This window comes from Squalius cephalus (genome assembly GCF_949319135.1).
Source record: "Squalius cephalus genome assembly, chromosome: 2".
Taxonomy (NCBI): Eukaryota; Metazoa; Chordata; class Actinopteri; order Cypriniformes; family Leuciscidae; genus Squalius; species Squalius cephalus.
The window spans coordinates 20,176,590-20,196,730 of record NC_137123.1 but is presented as its reverse complement, the minus strand read 5'-3'; the positions used below and the strand labels follow the sequence as shown (position 1 = coordinate 20,196,730).

At 37.6% G+C, this 20,141-nt stretch overlaps 1 protein-coding gene across 2 annotated transcripts in view; it reads left to right on the top strand.

The window, feature by feature from the left end:
* The window catches only part of tbck (TBC1 domain containing kinase), a 60,905-nt gene extending 42,751 nt beyond the window's left edge, over positions 1–18,154 (top strand). Inside the window, exons 23-26 of one of the 2 annotated variants that reach the window (XM_079864726.1) lie at positions 1,813–1,988; positions 14,351–14,526; positions 17,066–17,225; positions 17,366–18,154. In XM_079864726.1, coding sequence (XP_079720852.1) covers positions 1,813–1,988; positions 14,351–14,526; positions 17,066–17,225; positions 17,366–17,476 — 623 coding nt within the window. In that variant the 3' untranslated portion in view covers positions 17,477–18,154. The remainder of the gene's footprint in view (positions 1–1,812; positions 1,989–14,350; positions 14,527–17,065; positions 17,226–17,365) is intronic. The other variant, XM_079864727.1, reaches the window with a different exon arrangement.
* Positions 18,155–20,141: the final 1,987 nt, after the last annotated feature.

Below are 20,141 nucleotides of genomic sequence, written 5' to 3'. Positions count from 1 at the left end.
GTCAGTGGAAGGAGGCACAGGGAGGTGATGGTTGGAGGAAAGGCGGATCATCTGTCAAGTCTCTAATGCACTGACTGATTGGTGCCTCATCTCTCATGCTGTTTGCATTCATCCTCCTCCTTTCTCTCTCTCTGTTCCAAAGCCTCGCTTGCCATCTTAACTGGAACGAGCCTTATCATAGGTGACTGATTTGAAACACTGCATGCTACTGACTTAATTTCAGTAGCATGAAGTAGTCAAGTTCCAGACTTGAAAATTCATTTAAAACATTTTTTTTTTGCATTGTCATTTTTTTAACCTGAGAATGTGTACAAATTTTAAGACAAACGCGAGTGCTGAGATGCGATGGCAATGTGTAACATTTATAAAAGATTTCTATTCCAAATAAATGCTGTTGTTTTGAATGTTCTATTCATCAAAGAATCCTGGTCTCCACAAAAATATGAAGCAGCACAACTGTTTTCAACATTGGTAATAATAATATATGTTTCTTGAGCATCAAATCATCATTGAATGACTTCTGAAGGATCATGTGATACTGAAGACTGGAGTAATGATGCTGAATATTCAGCTTTGCATCACAGGAATAAATTACATTTTCCATTTTAAATTACAATTTAAAAGAGTTATTTTAAATCGTAATAATATTTCACAAGGTTTTAGAGGATTTTTTTATTAAATAAATAAAGCCTTTGTGAGCATAAGAGACTTCTTTCAAAAGCATTATGCTCTATAGGTTCAGAATGGAATATAAAATCTATAATCTGTAAATGTAGTAAGTCACAAAAAAATCTTGGTATCATGGTCTTTTCTCGCTTTAAAATGAAGTTTGTAAAGTTGTGACTCATCCCAGAGCTTGTTAGTTTGATTCATGGCTTAAGGATTTTAAGAAATACATTTTTTAATTAAAAAGACCTATAGAAAATCATTAGGAAATATACCTTTTTATAATCTCCAATTTCTGGATTTTGTTCACTGTGTTTGTCGCAGTGTATTGCATTATGAGATTGTCTGTCTTCTCTGCAACTGATATATGCGATGCTCCCTACCTTTTAGAGCTGTCACGTCTGTTGCATTACAATGATGCCTTAAAATGCTAGCAGCAACTTCTAGCACAGCTCCTCTTTCACTCTCGCTCAGTCTGTCTTGCCTCTATACTACTGTAGAGGACAGTAATCTTAGCCCCTCAGAGAAAGTCCAGTGTTTATAATCCAGTATTCAGATCATATCCTCTTAAATAAAATGAAGCTGTCACACTCGGCTTGATTTGAATAGTAGACCAAGCATGCTAAACCATTTCTTTAGGGATACTTCTTTCGCTAACAGGATAGAAAGTGAGTGAGATAGCGAGAAAAGGATTCCTGATTTGTTTATATCCATGTGAATCCCTTTTACTCTAATCTCCGGTTTAAGGCTCATGGCTCAAGAGAGTTCGCTTTGCATTTGAAGGAAGCAGTTGAATCTCCCCTTCATCTGTTACTGTGAGAGTGTGAATGAAGTGTTGATGTCTTCACTAAATTTCTTTGTGACTGAATGAAGCATTGGCAAGAAGTCAAAGTCGCTGGATCATTTGGAGGGAAACTCCAAGGTCATCCAAGTTTAATTAGGCAGAAGTTAGACAGTCTGTGATTCTCCTGTGGCTTTGCCAAATGAGCATAAAGTTGCTGTTCTTCTTAACGCTCTTATATTTAACTCGCCCACAACTGCAAGTATTCATCAGCTTAGGACTTGCGTTGAAATTATGAACATTATGAAATCATTTTATTTAGGATCGCCATCCTAAAGCTTCTCTCTTTCCCGTCTTGCATTCAGAGATCGACATTGAACGCTGTGTCCGGGAATCCATCAACCTTTTCTGCTGGTCTCCTAAAAGTGCCACCTACCGTCAACATGCCCAGCCAAACAAAACTGCCAGTGACAACAACAGCTTCGGGAAAACACCTTCCTTTTACTCTTCGGAATATCAGGACCTGACCAAAACAGACCTGGTAAGTGTCCTGAGTTGACCTCTGACCTCTAAGTGCCTCAGCTCCATAGTCAGTCTTCTCAGAAAGAAGGTTTGATATATATAACAGTCAGATGTTGAATTCATTTCAGAAGATTATTTACTGTAACCTAGAGCTGCACGATTAATCATTAAAGATCGCGCTCTCGATTCAAACACTCATGCAATCTCATTCCTGACATGACAACGATTCGCCTGTCTATTATAACTTTGACAAAATCACACCGGAGCATCTGCGACGGCTCTGCCGCTGAGCCACAGGGAGTAGTTGTCATGTATAGGTATGAAACAGCTTTAAAAACTTGGTCTTTTCAACCACACAGTATCAATATGTCTGTGTTACAAATATTCATATTATCATAGAAGAACTGGGATAAAAGTGTATAGTTTGGATATAAACACTGATGTTTATGGAAGTGCTAAAAATAGAGTGAATCAACTTTTGAAAGTAACATGGCGCTTCAAATAATGATTTTATCGATTAAATCGTTACGCCACCTGGTACTGTTAAAAAAAAAATGTATTTGGCATTGAATTATTTGTTCAAAAAATGCTGATTCACCCTTGTACTCAACTTGTACTTATGTGAGTCGTTGAATCATTCATTCAAACCATTTAAAAAAAAATAATTAATATAGATTCATTAAACGTTTTAAATAGACTACACCTCTTATAAATTACATGTTATTTTGTTTAGTTGTCTGTTCAGAATCGTGGGAGAATCGTGATCTTGGTTTGAATTCAAAAAATCCTAATTCTGAATTCCCCCAGAATCATGCAGCTCTACTGTAACCAAACTGTTTTTCCTTCATTTTGGTGAATAAAGGGTGGTTTATAGTGGTGAAAGGTCAACAACTAACTTAGAAACTCTCTTTCTCTGTTGCATTACTGTCACAAGAGTAGTTGCTGTTGAAGATACAAAGGTAAAACTCCTAAACAACAGAGTGACCTTTATTACAGTAATCACCTTCGACATCTTGCCGCGTTCCTTTTGCCCTTTTGGACTTTTAAAAGATTGCTTTGTGCCGAAAGGTAAAGTCAGAGCGTACGAAGGATGGAGCCAATTACTCACTGCTGATCAAATGATCCATGAAGGTTTGAAGTCAGAAGAGTGGTTGGTTTATCCACTGATGATTTCAGCCGCCCACTATCTATTTCCTAATGAGATGCTTTAGCCCGCTATTAACACTCCAGTGCCTGCCTATAGCTGAGGTAAACTGGAAGACCTTAAAGCTACACTATGTATTTAGTGTAGCTTTACACTAAATTTTTAGTTACATTTTAGTTACATACAATTTTTAGTTACTTTTTTTTTTTTTTTTTTTTTAAATTAACAAAATGTAAGTAATGAGTCAGTACATCATCAGTCCTTCTTCCAAAATGTGTTTTTGTCTTACCCTGATTCACTATGGTAAGCCTATTATAAATGTTTATATTTTTGACCTGACGGGATGGTTTTCGGAGGAAAATTGCGAACATGTGTCACATTAGCTCGTGTGTGTCTCATCATATCCGTAAATAGAGAAAGGTTGCTCCGGCTACTTTGATGCGTGCTTGGTGTGTGAGTGGCAGAGGTTAGTTCTCACAACGAGTTTGAAAGGTTGAGATGGAGCAGCTAGATCTCGAACCTTAAAAAAAACGCAGAACAGAGGAGAGTCTGCTGGCAAAAAGAGAACGCGACAGAGCTAGTAATAAAACAAGAATCAACATTGGCTTGGCTTTTCAGAGATGGCGAGAACTGAGGGATTTGAAATGTTGTAAAAGCAGATGATGCCGTTTTTATTACTCAGCAGGTGTAGTCCGGCTATCACCAGACCAAGCTCAATCTTTTAAGATTGAGCATTAGTCTGGGGAGTCTGCTCTGTATTTTCTACTGCACAAGAGGCGTGATCAACGGCATAGTTCAAATGACTCTGTACGCAATTGGATAGTCCTTCAACCAATCAGACCAAAGATCCGGGTGACGAACTTTGCTGCAAAAACTCCAGGCAGGAAACGTGTCAACAAACGTGTTGGTTTGGAGCATTGATCAGCGGTTTGCAGGAGCAGCGATGGCATCGAGCGATTTTTGCAGGTTGTGCAAAAAAAAAACCGTGAAAGTGAGTGGTATTTACACCCACTCGAGCGATTTGTTTGCTAAACTAAAGAAGCCATTGAGCATCGTCGAGAGGTTAAAAGGAATTGGATTGGATTAAACCCACCAATAGCGCGCTAGGTGGATAAGCCTGTTTGTGATTGGTCCCCGCAAATTTGTAACGGAAGCAGGATAGAAGAATGTACAGGTTTCCAGTCTGAGCTGCAGGGCGAAATCAAATCCGGCTGGATTTACCCAGTCTACAACAGGTGAGTAATAGGTAAGGTATTTTGTTGAACAGATAATTGCAATATGTAGCTCTGATAGAGTTCATTGAGCATTATATATTGTGAAGAGTCTTTTTGACTCTTTTTGGTTGTTGTAGCGCTGTGCTGGAATTTATTTTCAAGGAAGTACCATGTCTATTAATGGGTATAGATACAGTGACGTCTTCAATTAATCAGCTTGTGATCCATTCCATCTAAACTGGCTATATCTCTTAAGCCTAGTAGTGAATGTTTTATGAGTAGTAGGATAATCTCTTTGTTGGTTATGAGTTATGAGAAAGGACCATATTCATCTGACAGTCACGCAGATCCGAAACACAACCAAAACGATATTCTTCTGCAAAATGCATGAAAAAAGTTTTGTTTAGGGCCAAAGTTACATAGTGTACCTTAAAAAAATAACTTTTAGAGGTTTTATTTCAGATGTGTATGCCTGTTCATAAGTTATCTGAAAAACACAAGTATAGAATATTTGCAAACTAATTACATAAAATATTCTGGTGGCTATCATTATTGCCTGAGAAAGTTTGGGTACTTAAATTTTGTTTCATCAAAAAAATCAACCTATACTCTGAATTTCACCCCAGAATTTAAATTCAGGTCATTCAGGTTTAGAACGATATGAGTGTGAGTAAATGATGACAGAATTTTAAGTTTCATGTGAATTATATTTTGGACTTTGTTTGAATAGTTCATAGAAATGCATAATTCACCAATAAATCACATCCTCCAAGTGTTGTTGAACAGGTAGCAAAGTTGGAGTTCAGAATTACGATCTCAGTTCAGTTATCATTTCCATCATGTTAATGCAGAAATTTCAGCTACATTTGTTCTGGCTTTCTGTTCTGCTGGAAACTCTCACATGTAGGTAATAGGCATCAGTTGACCTCAGTTTCCTCTCATGCCACCATTCATTTGTGAAAGTAAGTCTTAATGCATGCAATACTTCAACCCTTACCCATAAATATCTCATTCTCTGCTCTCATCCAACCTTTATGATGACCTGACCTTCTGATTTTGCTCGTTACTCTTCCTGTCGTATTATGAAAATCTCCTGGTTGACATATACCGAAGAACAAAGGTACTACGAAGACTTTTCATATTCTTATCATAAGCTAGTTTAAACACATTCGGCTACTGTTTGTTGTTGAGAATCAATATGTATAGTATACAATAACAGTATTAATAATTTTACTAATTAACCGTAATATGCAATACAGTGCTGTTCAGAATTATTTGCCCCCTTGGTAAATATGATCAAAGATGGCTATAAAAGATAAATCTGCATTGTTTATCCTTTTGATATTGTATTTTTTTTAAAATGCAAAAATCTAACCTTTTGTTGAAGTAAAATAATTGAAAGTAGGGGGGAAAATAAATGTTTTTCTCCAAAACACATTGGGAACAATTATTTGCCCCCTTTTATTAAATACTTTTTGCAACCTCCTTTTGTCAAGATAACAGTCTTCTCCTATAATGCCTGATGAGTTTGGAGAACACCTGACAAGAGATCAGAGACCATTCCTCCATACAGAATCTCTCCAGATCCTTCAGATTCCCAGATCCATGTTGGCGCTTCTTCTCTTCAGTTCAGCCCACTCATCATCTATAGGGTTCAGGTCTGGGGACTGGGATGGCCATTGCAGATGCTTGGTTTTGTGCTCAGTGACTCATTTTTGTTTTGATTTTGATGTTTGTTTTTGGATCACTGTCCTGTTGGAAGATCCAACCACGGCCCATTATAAGATTTCTAGCAGAGCCTGTCAGGTTTAGATTTTTTTTATCTGTTGGTATTTGATCGAATCCAATTTTTATCCCTGTGTGCACCAAACCCATGTTGAGTGTTTGCTGCCAAAAAGCTCTTTTTTTTTCTTTTTTCATCTGACCACAGAACCCGTCCCGTTTGAAGTTCCAGTAGTGTCAGTTACTTTTCAAACGTTCTATGGATTTATCATATTTGTCTTTTACAGGATGTCGTGAAATCATTAAATTGCATTAAATTGCATTTCTTAGCACCGATGTGACTGGTGGTGTGTCATGAGGATGTGAGATGTATTTCGAGTCACACTGAGAGTGTCTATCTAACCTCTTACCTCTTTGCGTCTGGCTCTCTGTTTGCGATTCATCAGCGGTTGGCTCAAGGCAGTGCTGCGCTTCACAAACCCTCATCTGTTGACCTAATCTCTCTATTCTCTGACTGAACACAGCCTGATGTCTGGAAATGCGCTGCTTCAGTGATATCTAGCTGTATCTGTATCTGTGAAAGGCTGATAAAAGCTCATGGTCTCTCATGCCTACGCACTCACACATACATTTACATTTAACCATCTTAGCAAATGCATTCTTACATAAGCAGTTAACAACAATTGGCAATAACCAGCTAGAAAGCATCTCAAGTGTGATTTGGACTGGTAAACAAAAGTTAGTAGCTTTGAACCAAGAAGGTTTGAATAGAATCTATTCTCAGTGGAAGTTATGAAATTAAACCAAGCTGCTTAACTAGTCTCTTAACTACAGACGAATTTTCCTGGGTCATATAAGGCCATTTGAGTTCCCAATGTTAATTTCATTTCTGTTTGGGCTAGTATTAATGCATACCTTGCCATGCGTTTTCTCTGTGCAGTATGACTGGTTTTCTCTTGGGTGGTAAATGGTGCGGTTAGATTGTCTGCTGTTGATTGTCATCTCCTGGTCATTAGAGCATGGTGTGTCTGCTGAGTCTCTCTCTCTCTCTCTCTCTCTCTCTCTCTCTCTCTCTCTCTCTCTCTCTCTCTCTCTCTCTCTCTCTCTCTCTCTCTTTTGTCGGCCATCTGACAGGCGCCGTCACTAAAGCCTGACTCCAACAAGTCGGAACTTGCAGCCAAACCTTCTGTCAGTGCGCGCGTGTGTGCAATAGAGTTGATGATACCAGTGCCTTCAGCTGATTATGAGAAACATCATGTGTGCATGGCTGAATGCGTTTTTGAGCAACACTAAGTAGTTGTAGATGGTGTCGCTCTGAAATTGCTGTCATGATGAACAGTAATAACCACAACATGCCTTTTATTGTGATGGTGACTGACTGCAATAATGTATAATCAAACGTTCATACCTGATATGGATGCATAACACTGCCTAGATTTGATTTGAAATGTGTTGCGTAAAAAGGCAATACATTTCGGTGATTGAATTAGAATTTCCCAGATGATGTGCATCATTTGGTGCAAGATGGAAACTCAAATTCAATCAAATATTTTGCTCTTTTCTACACTTAACATTTAATTTAAACATAAAAGTGTCATAATCTGTACAATTAGAATGTAATGTTGTCTGAACTGGACTGATATGTTTATGTAAGTGTAGAGAAATTGTAATTATAATGCATTATAAGACCTGTCTAGATTTACAGGAGAATCCTGAGGCTGTATGAGGCTCATTTCTGAGATTTAGTCCTTAAACTTCTTCAACCAGTTCAAACAGTTGCTCATGAAAGTCTCAGCCATTAAACGCACAGTAATGTCAATCCATTTTGTGAAGAATCCCCCTCATTTAGTCTGACTCTACTAGCTGCTTTTAAAGGCAGTTCATGGCTTGTTACATGAATAAGCTAGTTTACTCAATAACTCAATAACAAGGTTCTCAGTCACATGCCACTCTAAAACAAAGAGCCTAAGAACTGTGGGTAATCCTCTTAAAAACATTCCTTTTAAGCTGTGTACATGGCCTTTGTGTTCACCTGTTAATAATCGACTGTTGGAATGACAGTTCAAATGACTTCTCAGTAAACCGAGGTCATTGGTACGGCCAAATATCTCGAAGTCAGTGGACCTGTATTTTATTCTCAAATATCATTGCAGTGTACTCTATAGTCTTTATGACACAGTATTTACCTTATGGTCCGCTTGGGTTCGGATAAATGATGCAGATTGCATTGTTGTTGGGCTTTTGAGTTAGTCGTGTGATCTTAATTCTGTCCTTTAGTATGTGGGTGTTTCACTATCATTGTGTTTCATGACATTAAGGAACCTGATATCTGTAATGATCTATCTTCCAGCTCTGCAAAAGCAAATAAGTAACAAAAATAAACTCAATATTTAACTGAATATATAACTAAATACCACTTCTGTCCTGATTTCTATGAAGGGAGGGTCTATGGGTGGGTAAATGTATGGGTTTTTTCAGATCTTTTGATCTAATGGACAACATAAGCTCACACAATTTACATATGAACGCAAGCATTAGCTTTCGTTTCTGCTCTGAGAGCCGCAAGACCAACCGAACTCTGTGAACGTGTGTTAGAAATCAGGAATGGTGAGAGAACATTGTGCTTGGTATGTTTTTCGTCTTCAAACCAAACTTGGGTCGTTAAATGTTTACGCATTCGTAATGTTTACGCATTAAGTCAGTATGCTAAGAGTAGGCGGTCAAACGCATTCGATCACATGAGCGTTTACACTACGAAAGCAATCTGGTCGAATGTGTTTTTGACTACCACTAGAAGTGGTTGAAAGTGGACAAGCTCAAAATGTTTCAGACACCGTTAACTCCTGTATCTAGTGTTGTCCACTTGTGATCCAGTCGAACAAAACGCATCTTAATACCAGGTTTAAACAGGACCCTAAAGACAGTTTTCCCTCGCCATTAATGCCTTTAACTTTTTTACTAATTATACGGCACTATTTTTTTTGTACAACTGATTCATTATGCAAAGCACCATGCAAATATATTTTAACTGAATTTAAAATTTAATTTTCTAATATTGGGTAGAAAAAACTACATACTAATATTTAAAATAACAAATATACATGCAATGACTACAAAACTAATAATTCTGTTTTATAATATTATGCTTTCTATCACACACAGTACAGTATATGGGTCTGAATACTGTACATGAAAATATATAGCTTCCTTTATATTTTAGGAATGGGGTCCCTCACAAGATAATCGTTTATCAACAGAAATGTAATGGCCGTGCAATGCATGTGAGCTGATTGTTTTGCGTGCAAAATAATGTTTTGTAGTATAATCCAACAGCTTTGATTAGATGGACTGGTGCCACTTACTGTATGTGGCCTCGCCGCTGCCATGCTGAGCTCTCATTGGGCAGGAGGGGAGAGCGAGCAGACCATGCTCTCATTTCTTAAGTCTTGGATCTGTCTTTTTATTTGGATTCCAGACTTTGTTTTGAGACTCTCTGATGTGCGGCAGCCTCAGCACATCACCTGCTCCAGTGCAGCCAGATGCTGGATGGTTAAATGCCTCTCAGGCATCACAGGGCATCGTCGCACCACTGAATTTATGCCAGATCTCCATCCTTTATCATTTTTGATAAAAGATAGCATCAATTTTTTGACAGCGCCTGTCATGTAGATGTTAAGCCTTTCAAACACACGCCTGTTTTCAGATTTGCACTGGTAATCCTTTTCAGACCGTAAATACCCAGAGGAATGTTTGCATGGATTTGATTATTTCTGCATTTTTAAAGCCAGCTCATTTCAGCTTTGAGACGGAACATTTACCGGTTTGACTTGGTTATCAGACCAGCTCTGTGGCTTTCGATTCTCTTGGCCATTTGCGAACCCACAGAGCATCCAAACAGGCAAGTTTATGGCCTATTGAAATGTCACCAGTGATAATAAAAGGTCAAGACTCTTGCCTGCATTTAGAGTTTCTGAAGCCAGAGCACAAGGGCCTCCTTTAGGCAATGAGGAGAATGCCACGAGCCCTGCGGATCTAATGCACTTTAATACCAGAACCCATTGGACATCAGCCGCCCTCCATTCCTCAAGCTTACCTCTATTGCTAAGGTGACCTCATAGGTAATTGGCTGCACTCTGTGGGAGGCTGGTTCTCCGTGACTGATTGGACTGATTTCATGGGCTACTGAACATTGACATTTACGAGATATCCCCCCACCTCGCTGCCCTTCCTGTGCTGTTGCCCTTTGTTTCAGAGTCCTGCACTTAGAAGTGTGGAATTCAGCGATAATACGGATTGATATTAGGGCTGCGCGGGATGACCGTATATGCCGTGCACCTGCCGGTGCTTTTTACAAGCATAAGATGTCGCCAATCAGTTTCAAAATCAATTTCAAAATGTACTTTATACTTACACTACCGGCCAAATGTTTGGAATAATAACATTTAGTTCATGTTTTTGAAAGAAGTCTCTTGTGCTCACCAAGATTGCATTTATTTGATCATAAATATAGTAAAAACGGTAATGTTGTGAAATGTACAATTAAAAATGAACTCTTTTCTAGTTTATTATATTTTAAAATATAATTTATTCCTGCGATGCAATCAGAATATTAGAGTCGTTTCTGAGGGATCGTAGATCATCGTCAAGGTGACACTGAAGACTAGACTAAAGGCCCGTTCACACCAAGCACGATAACGATAACGATAAAGATAACTATATATGCGTCCACACCAACGACCGATAACGGTCTTTTCATTCTAAGCACGCGCGCGCCCAGATGATCCAGATCCATTTTAAATGCGCGAGACCTTTAAATTAGAGTGGATTCTGATTGGCTGTCAGTGTTTTATCGTTCGACAGCTGGAAAAAAATCGTTCTGAAAGTGATCCCAACGATATCGTTCCTCATATCTTTATCGTTATAGTTATGGTGTGAACTCTGTTATTCTTTAATATGGAGAACGATTTTTAGAATTATATCTTTATCGTTATCTTTATAGTTATCGTCCTTGGTGTGAACGGGCCTTAAGAATGGCTGCTGAAAATGAAGCTTTGCCATCACAGGAATAAATTACATTTTAAAATATATTCAAATATTTGTTTCTCTGATCTAATACGGCTTTGATTCTCACATGAACTTTCGTGTACACTTTTGGGGATTTCATCTCAATGCATTTTTGGTTCCCCAAAAAGAATTTCAGCGAACAGTTCTTAAAAGAACCAATGGTAACAGTTAATTGTACAGTGTCCTTGTTACATACAGTATGTTATAGTGGTGGGAGAAAAAATCGATCCATCGATGCATCGCGATTCTCTCTCCAACGATTCTGGATCGATTCTGAGAATTTCAGAATCGATTCTGAGCTTAGTTTATACAGATGTGCGATGACGCAGAGTTTGCTTTAGAAACACCCGTCTTCTGCTTGCTAACAATTCCCCACACACGTACCTTCAGTAAAATAATATTTAATAAAGTTCCGTAAGGTTGAAACGAATTATAAGGACATTCACAGGCTTCATTGTACAGGATGCGCTGTGAGAGACGCGCATGTTTGATGTTACACTTGAAGTGTGCTGTCTCGCGCCGCCGCGCGTCGATATTCTCCTTAAAAATGCTCTACGAAGTCATCGTTTATGTGGTTTGGAATGCAGTGGACTTATATATTTAAAATATGAACCTCGCTAACAGAAGGCTGCTTTCAGTTTCAAATGCTGATGCGCGCTTTGTGTTGACTGCTCGCGCATGCGGCTGTGCGACTCCGTGTAAGTGGTTTAATATACTTGTGCAAAATGAACGTAAACACAGCAAGTTATGTCTTAAGGGATTAAACGGTGAGGACAAACCACATTACTACTTGTATTTAAAAAGAGATCCGAGCGTGAATGCAGCTAAATAGATATCTAAGATATCTCAGTCTAATAAGATGTCAAAGTAAAAAACAAAAGTATGATGAAAATAAATCACTCACAGTTCTTGAATGGAAAATGTTCAGATAATCTTAAATACTGAAAGCACTCTTCTGTTTCTTTGTCATTTGTTTCTATGCTTCTCTTTATTATTTGCTATTTATATGGTTTGAAGTTATATTAGTTTAAAATTCTTAAAATAAAACTGTTTTAATGTTTTATTTATTTTATTTGTAATTATAAAAAAAATAGACTACTTAATTACTTATGTAAACTAATGAATTAATTAGTTTAATTAATTAATGGGGGGGGGGGGGGGGGGGGGGGTAGATAAAGAATCGTTCTGGAATCGGATCGTGACTCCCAGAATCGGAATCGGATCGGATCGTGAGGTGACTGAAGATTCCCACCTCTAGTATGTTACATGTACTTACCACTGTAATAACAGTAAATTATGCATAATTACATGCAACTAACCCTCAACCAAATCCTAATCCTTTCATATCCCTATAGTAAGTACATGTAGTTGCTTAATATTACTCAGTACTTAAATATATAATTACACTGTAACCAATGACGCCTTAAAATAAAGTGTAACCAAACCAATTTTATTAGTGTGAAGAACATTTTTAAAATCTAAAGAGCCTTTTTCCCACTATAATGGAAATGGAAAGGAAATGTTGTTGGATGTTGAAGGTTTATCATGGAACCATAGATGCCAATAAAGAACCTTTATTTTTGAGAGTGTTAATTTACCTCATTTTACTTCTTTTTTTTTTTTTTTTTTGCAATTGCCAGATGCTTTTCTCTTAAGAAAATTACATTTCATTCAATGTACACAACACAGTTGAGCTACAGGAATGCAGATGTTTGAATATATTTCCATCTTTCAAATGGAAAACAGGATAAAAATACTGCTAAGGAACATGATTTTTATATATATATATATATATATATATATATATATATATATATAAAATCATTATTGTATCATATATTAGATTGGTCACAGTGCCCACCCCTTTTTGTGATCCACCCACTCTCTGCTGGTACTGTAGATGATTTGCTTGATAATTTGGCCTAAGTGTTGAGGTGGAGGGAGGATATGCAGGAACAGTGAATGTTATCCACTCATATTGTGCCTATTAAATTGGTCCTTCCTGATAAAGATCTAATGTGCCCGAACCTAAAGTGTTAAGCTAGCTATGATATTGCTGTATTGCTATGCTTTTTAGTCGAGTGGGAGAAATTATATTTATGTGAGAATGAATAGTCTCCTTTTGAGTTCAACTGGTCCATTTGCTGCTCTGTTAATGATCGGGATGTGGCACAGATGGAGATATTTCCAGACAGGTGGGCTCCTTACATGTGGAGACTGGATAGCGCTAATTGCCCCAAACGGGCTGGGAAAAACAGGGTTTGATAATGGAACGAAGGTAGCGGGGGACCAGGGCATTGGCTGCAGTGGTAGGCCAGAAAAAGGGCGTCTTGATTTAGATTCAGGCAATTTTGGGCACCCTGTGTAGACTTAAGCAAAGATGCAACTTGTGAGGATTTCTGACATCAGCTTGTGGCAGAATTTCTAACAGTTAACTGTGAATTAAGCAGCAGTATTTTGGATACCCTTGAAGGGTCGTGCTGCACATACAGGTAGGCTGGTGAGCTGTCGCTTGAATAAAAAATAGCTAGTCTTATAGACTTTTAACTTCAAGGTAAAAATAACCTATTTGGGCAGGAAAAGACCATCTGACTGACACAGTTTGCTTCGTTTTTACTTGTGGTTTAGGGTCAAGTGCTATAATCTCAGCCTCTGCAATCTGAAAAAAAAGGTTGATTAGGAAGCTGAGACCAAGAAAAAAACTTGTGCACCATAATGTTGCAAAACTGTGTGATTGCTTTCTGTTCACTGAATGTGAGCTGGTCATCTTGGCTTTTTTTCACCTCAGGGTTACAGCTGTGTTTTTTGAACCGAGATGGAGAGAAACTGAGGTAGAAGCCATCTTCAACATCTCAGTCTTGACAGGTTGAGCTTGAGGTGTTGATTATTCATTCAGGCTGAGATGTCCGAGGGATATGAGATCACATAGGTGAAAACGGATAGAGGCATGAAAAGTAGCCCTGACTTCTGTCGACATGGCAGTGGAAAAAAAAAAAGCTATGTATTTTATACAATGGAGAATGGTATCGGACTGAGTACAGATCCTTGAGGGATACCAGTATCATCAGGGTGCAGGAATTTAACATATGCATGTGTTTTCTTTGAATATACTCAATGAGTCTTCCTGCTCAACACTTACACAGGCTAACATTTCAACCCACACATTTTTTTTTTTAAATACCACTCACTGCTGCAAAAAAATCTGTTGTTTTACCACTCATTTCTTTGCACCCTCAGAGCCGCGAGCCACTAAAGCTGAGCGAGCTGAAAGCAGAAGTGTCTCCACGTATCTCTGTGGAAGACCTCATTGACCTGTGTGAGCTGAGTGGACCGGCTTGCTTTAAAACTCCTGCCAAGAGGGCCAGGAATGGGAAACCCAAGATCCTGGCAGTGGACATCCGAAGCCTTGAAGAGTATCCTTTTAGTCTTAATAATAAATGCAAAACTCTTGACTCTGCAAAAACTATTTTTTAAGAAAATTATTTAAAAATACAGTAAAACCAATAATATAATGTAATGTATAACAATTTAATAGTTTTTCAAATGTAGTTTATTCCTGTGATGGTTAAGCTGAATTTTCAGCATCATTACTCCAGTCTTCAGTGTCACGTGACATTTATTTTTATTATCAATGTTGAAAACAGATATGCTGCTTATTATTTCTGTGGAAAGCATGTTACATTTTTTTCTGGATTCTTTGAATAATAGAAAGTTCAATTGAACAGCCTTTATTTGAAATTAAAATCCTTCTTTCCTAATTTCTCACCGATCAATTTAGTGCGTCCTTGAAATAAAAGTATTTCTTTCTTTCAATAAAATCTTACCCCAAAGATTTTATTTTTAAGATATTAATAGTATTTTAGATATAGATAGCATTTTTGTCTAGTTTTCCTTTAAAGAGTAGGATTTTTTGCTGTCTATGTATGGCCCCTGAAAGCCCAAGCTAAACATCAGAAAATCGATATTAGAGACATTGAAAAATGTAGAAAGAATTGTCAGGCCAACTCCAGGCACACTCAGATTTTCTTCCAGATGTGAAAAAATCTATTTGTAATGTACTTTCAGAGTTTCCATAGTTGTGTTTCGTTGTTTGAGAGGATTCATTTAGAAGTTGGCTAAACTCTTAAGTAGATAATGTAAAAATCAGACTAATTGAAACCAATAAGTCAGAGCTTAAAGACAGATTGTTGTCTGTTGCTAGTAGTGAAGGCCCAGTGGAATGTGTGGGAGAGCATTACTGTGGTTAATTTGTTTTAAGAGGTTTGTCACCGTTTCCATTAGCGCAGCTGTAAGTAGATACACGATAGCGTACACAAGCAGGATAAGAGCAATCATAATACATGTATACAAGGCTTTCAGGGAAAACTGAATGTAAAAGCTGCAGCGCGGGTATATTGATGTAGATATTCATTGTTCTCTCATTTTGTATTCTGTACCTTTTATGGCCATATCAATATTTGATATGAATGTTAGACAAAGCCCTTTCTGTTTTAAGACCCGTTTAAAATCTGCATGAACATTTTCTCATCCTCTTGAGAAATGGAGAAAGGTCTTGTTAAATGTTTCTGAGAAGTTCCACTCGTTTTTATTGAAAGATGTAGCACAAATAGCACTGATTGTTACTTTATCTATGGAGGAAGGCAGCTAAGAAGTGTTATTATTCAGTTATTATTACACTCTGCCCTCTTTTTCTTTCCCCATCTCATCTTTCATCTCTTTGAGACACTGATTAAACATGACCAAGACAAGTGCACGCAAGAGCAATGTCCCAAGGGACTTTATTCAGCTCATATTTTTTAGCTTGTCCTGCACACTTTGTTCTCTGTCTCCTTTCTTTCGTAGTGCTGCAGTGGGTTTCGGATGGAGTTGGACGGTTTCCACGAAGCCCATAGATCTGTGTAGGGTTTGTTCTGTAAATCCAGTGAACCTCACCTGACACAATTACAAACGAGCAGCTCAAGAGCTTACAGGAGATTGTGTGCTGCTTAGATGTCTTACCACAACACATGTATACCAAAGTACCTCTGGGTATTCACTGAAAACACCGTAATGCTCACATTAGAGCTGAACTTTATAATGGTCTTCACATGTTTAATCTGACACAGTTCAATCACTCTCAAAGCCACTGGGCGTTAACCAATAACCAAACTTCTTGATTAAAATCAAAGCCTCCTCCACACTGCAAAAAAATACTTTAGACGTTCTACTGACTATAAGTAACTTTGCAACTACATGTTAACCCTAACCCTACCAGTCTACTAATACTCTAGTGAGAGTTAATTGACATGTAGTTGCAAAGTTACTTATAGTTAATGTCTAAAGTGGACTCAAAATAAAGTGTCCTAATCCTAATGATAAAAATGATAAAATGAATGATAAAAATAAAATAAAATCATTGGCAAATAGGTTTTCTAAGATTGTTTGTGAGGTTTTGTCCATAAATGTATGTTATTTTTTGACCAAAAAAAGCAATAGGGTAAGAAAAATAAACATACTTCATGATAAATTCTTCATTTTGATTCTAAAGTATATTTATCTTGGTTTAAGGATGCTTAAATATTTTTTTCTTAAAAAAAGACAAAATGCTGATGAAGAAATGTATATTTTAAAGTCTGAAAACAGTTGCACTTTGTTTTAATGTGTCTTTGTTACACTGTAATTATATATTTAAGTACTGAGTAATATTAAGGAACTATATGTACTTACTATATAGACGGGCAACAGACAAGTGACCAATCTTGAGTGGCTATGTCACTTAAGTTCATCATATCAGAATGATTTCTGAAGGATCATGTGACACTGAAGACTGGAGTAATGATGCTGAAAATTTTAAATAAAAAAAATTACAAAACAGTTATTTTATATTATTATAGTATTTCGCAATATTACCGTTTGTACTGTATTTTTGATCAAATGAATGCAGCCGCATGACCCTTGACCGCCCGTGTGCAGCTTCAGTCGCGGTCACATCCCAGGCAGCATTAACATTCCCTACACCTCCACGTTTGGGCCGGAGGGAGAACTGCTCCAGTGTCCCGCCACCAGCACCCTGGCCGGATACAGATTCCGTGTCATCGTGATCCTCAGCAACATCATGAAGAATGCTACCACGGTAAGGTTATTTCATCCTCCTGTTGATGTTTTTTAGGAAACGCATTCACTGCAAGTCACTTTATATTAGACTTCTGCGATATGCATAAAAATGAATAATAATCATACATAATCACACGTTTACTTCCTTTTTTCCTGCAGTTTGCCGCTCACCTGGTGAAAGTCAATTTCCCTCGAGTTTGTGTCTTGGATGGTGGCATTAACAAGATGAAGTCCACTGGCCTGTTAACGGTCCCATCTCCGCAGATATAACAGTGTGTGCTTTGATAAAGGGAAACTGTTTGAATGTCATTTACATGGTGCAAGACGTGAATACATTTCTCAGATAAAAAAAAAAAAATCTTCTAAACTATGTCAAGAGTTCCTGAAAGGCATTATGCATGTCAGCACTGAAAAGTTTGAACTTGAAAATGCACACAGCTGCTTGAACTTCTGGGACCAAACCAATCAACAAAAATAAAGTTGTTGTTTTTACTACAGCTGTTGTCATGAAAGCCTGATTTGTAGTTTTCATTTCTCAAAAGTCACTAAGTTGAAAATTCCTGTTTTGGTATTTATTAAACTGTTTACTTGATTCTTAAAAGGGTCATGAACTGCAGTTTAAAAAATGCTTTTTATATGTTTCCTGAGGTGCACTTATAATATTAGTATGATTTTTACATTAAAAAAAGTCATAATTTAGAATTAAAAGGCCATTTTCTACCCTGATTTGAAGGGGCGTGTCTGCTGTGAGATTTCATTGTAAACGCCCACTGCTGTGATTGGCAAACATCTTTGCATATGAAATAATGCAACTCTCTTGAAATCTTTTACTGCGTTTTTACTGTCACAGCTGTCGAGATTAACTAATCGTGAAAAGTGTTGAGCATTATATTTAGACTCCTGTTGCATGAAAGGTTTCAGAAGTAGGTTTTGATTTGATTCTACAGAGGCGGGTCTTTTGTCGCACTATTGCGTCACAAAGTGACAAAATTCCAAACGAGTCGTTTTCAGAGCTTGAATTCAATAAAAGCTGTAACAAGGATGTTTTGAGTTCTGACTATTGGATACTGGATAATTGGATCATGTTGATGATCCAATCAATGTGAAGTCCACATTTTCTCTTATCGAATATCCCGTTTCACTCTGAAATTCGTGCCAGTACAGAAGAAAAAAAAAGGTTGCGAAGAGGATTTAATGGGGAAATTTGCAGGCACCTACATTGTCCAAAAAAAAAAAAAAACTTCCAGAGAAAGTTATGATAAACGGTGGATGATATTCTGTGGGTAAAAGCGCCTAATTAATGTCTAGACCAATCCAACCTGACAAAAAGGTCTGGAAAATTTAAATAACCACATTAGTGTGCAAAGGCTTTCTTCGAACGCAGCGCGTCGGTTGATGTGAATGGGCTTGCAGAATCAGAAATGCACTGTGGGTTCCAGTCCTGTCAGTTAAGAACAGGAAGAGGAGCTAAAGTGGATTACTGGATATTTGAAGTCTGGGGAAAATACATACCTGGACTTTTTTTTTTTTTTTTTTTTTTTAACATTTACAGCATTCTTTAGCGTCTGCAAAGTTGCAAAGCACAAAGTCCACTCCAAAGGGAGTTATTCGCTATATCAGTGCGCACTGTTTCTAAACTCCCTGAAACGCCTTAATTGTAGTCTTGAGTTTTCTTCCGGGAACAAACACGTCACAATATTCCTCATTGAAATAATTCTCGAGCAAGGCATACGCAAAATAAAGGTGCAAGGCCTGATTGTAGTGTGCTGAAACTCACGCTTATGGTAAGGGGCGTGACATTTCCCAAACACGCTGGAAGCAGTTGACCAATCACAACACACTAGTTCAGCTGACCAATCAGAGCACAAAGTGCTTTTCAGAAGGAGGAGCTTCATAGAGACAGGAACTAAACAGAGCGTTACTGACAGACTGGGAAGAGAGGTGCTGCAACAATGTCAAATAAGTTATTTTATGAACATGAAAACTTAGCCAGTCTTGTAGACTTCATACTCAAGACCTTTAAAACCTCTTTAATAAAATGTAGCATGTATGTATGTATATCTTCCTATTTTGAGTCAAAAGTACAACCTAAATGGTGGTAAAAAATATGATGGGATGTTTTTTGGAAGACATTAAGCACCGCAAAAGAAATTGTTTACCCAGAAAAATAAAACTGTCATCAGGTATTCACCCTCATGCCGATGCACACCTGTATGAGTTTGTTGTGTAGAACACAGAATGAGATATTTTGCATAATTAGCTAAAAATTACTTTTGGCACACAATGCAAGTGATGGGGACCGAAGCTGTTTGTGAAGGAACAAACTGAAACTTGAATCATTATTAGTTGAAAATCTTTGCTCATTTATATTCTAATTTGTTGCCTCTAGAGGCATCTTTTTTTTTTTTTTTTTTACGGATAAAAGTGGCATGACATTTTGCGTAGCATCTTTTGTGTTCCATGGATGAAAGTGAGTGAAATGAGTGATGTATATTTGATTTGGACTTTTACATTAAATGTCAAGTTACAAAGCACCTTTATCTGCTTCCACAGATGTAGTGAGACCTTTCACTTTTCAATCCAATACAGTGTTGAGTTTTTCATGAGATGGAAAAACTTGTTTGGTGCTGAGAAATCAGAACGGACCAGAAGGTCCTGGCAAAATGTTTCCATTATGCAAGAATTCAGGCTTTGCTGGAGGAAAAATATGGAGTTATTAAAGTCTACAGCAGGTTAGTGCACCAAATAAAGTTGCCACTGAAAGTACATTCTTCACTTCAACTGCTGCCGTTTCAACAGTAAGTTCTGAGCCAAATGTGCTTATTTTATTTTCCAATTTCCCCTTGGGGATCAATAAAATGTATATTTTAGATAACTGCTGGATTTTGAACCTCATTGCTACCCGGCCCCAAAGCATAAAGGAATATATAAAACA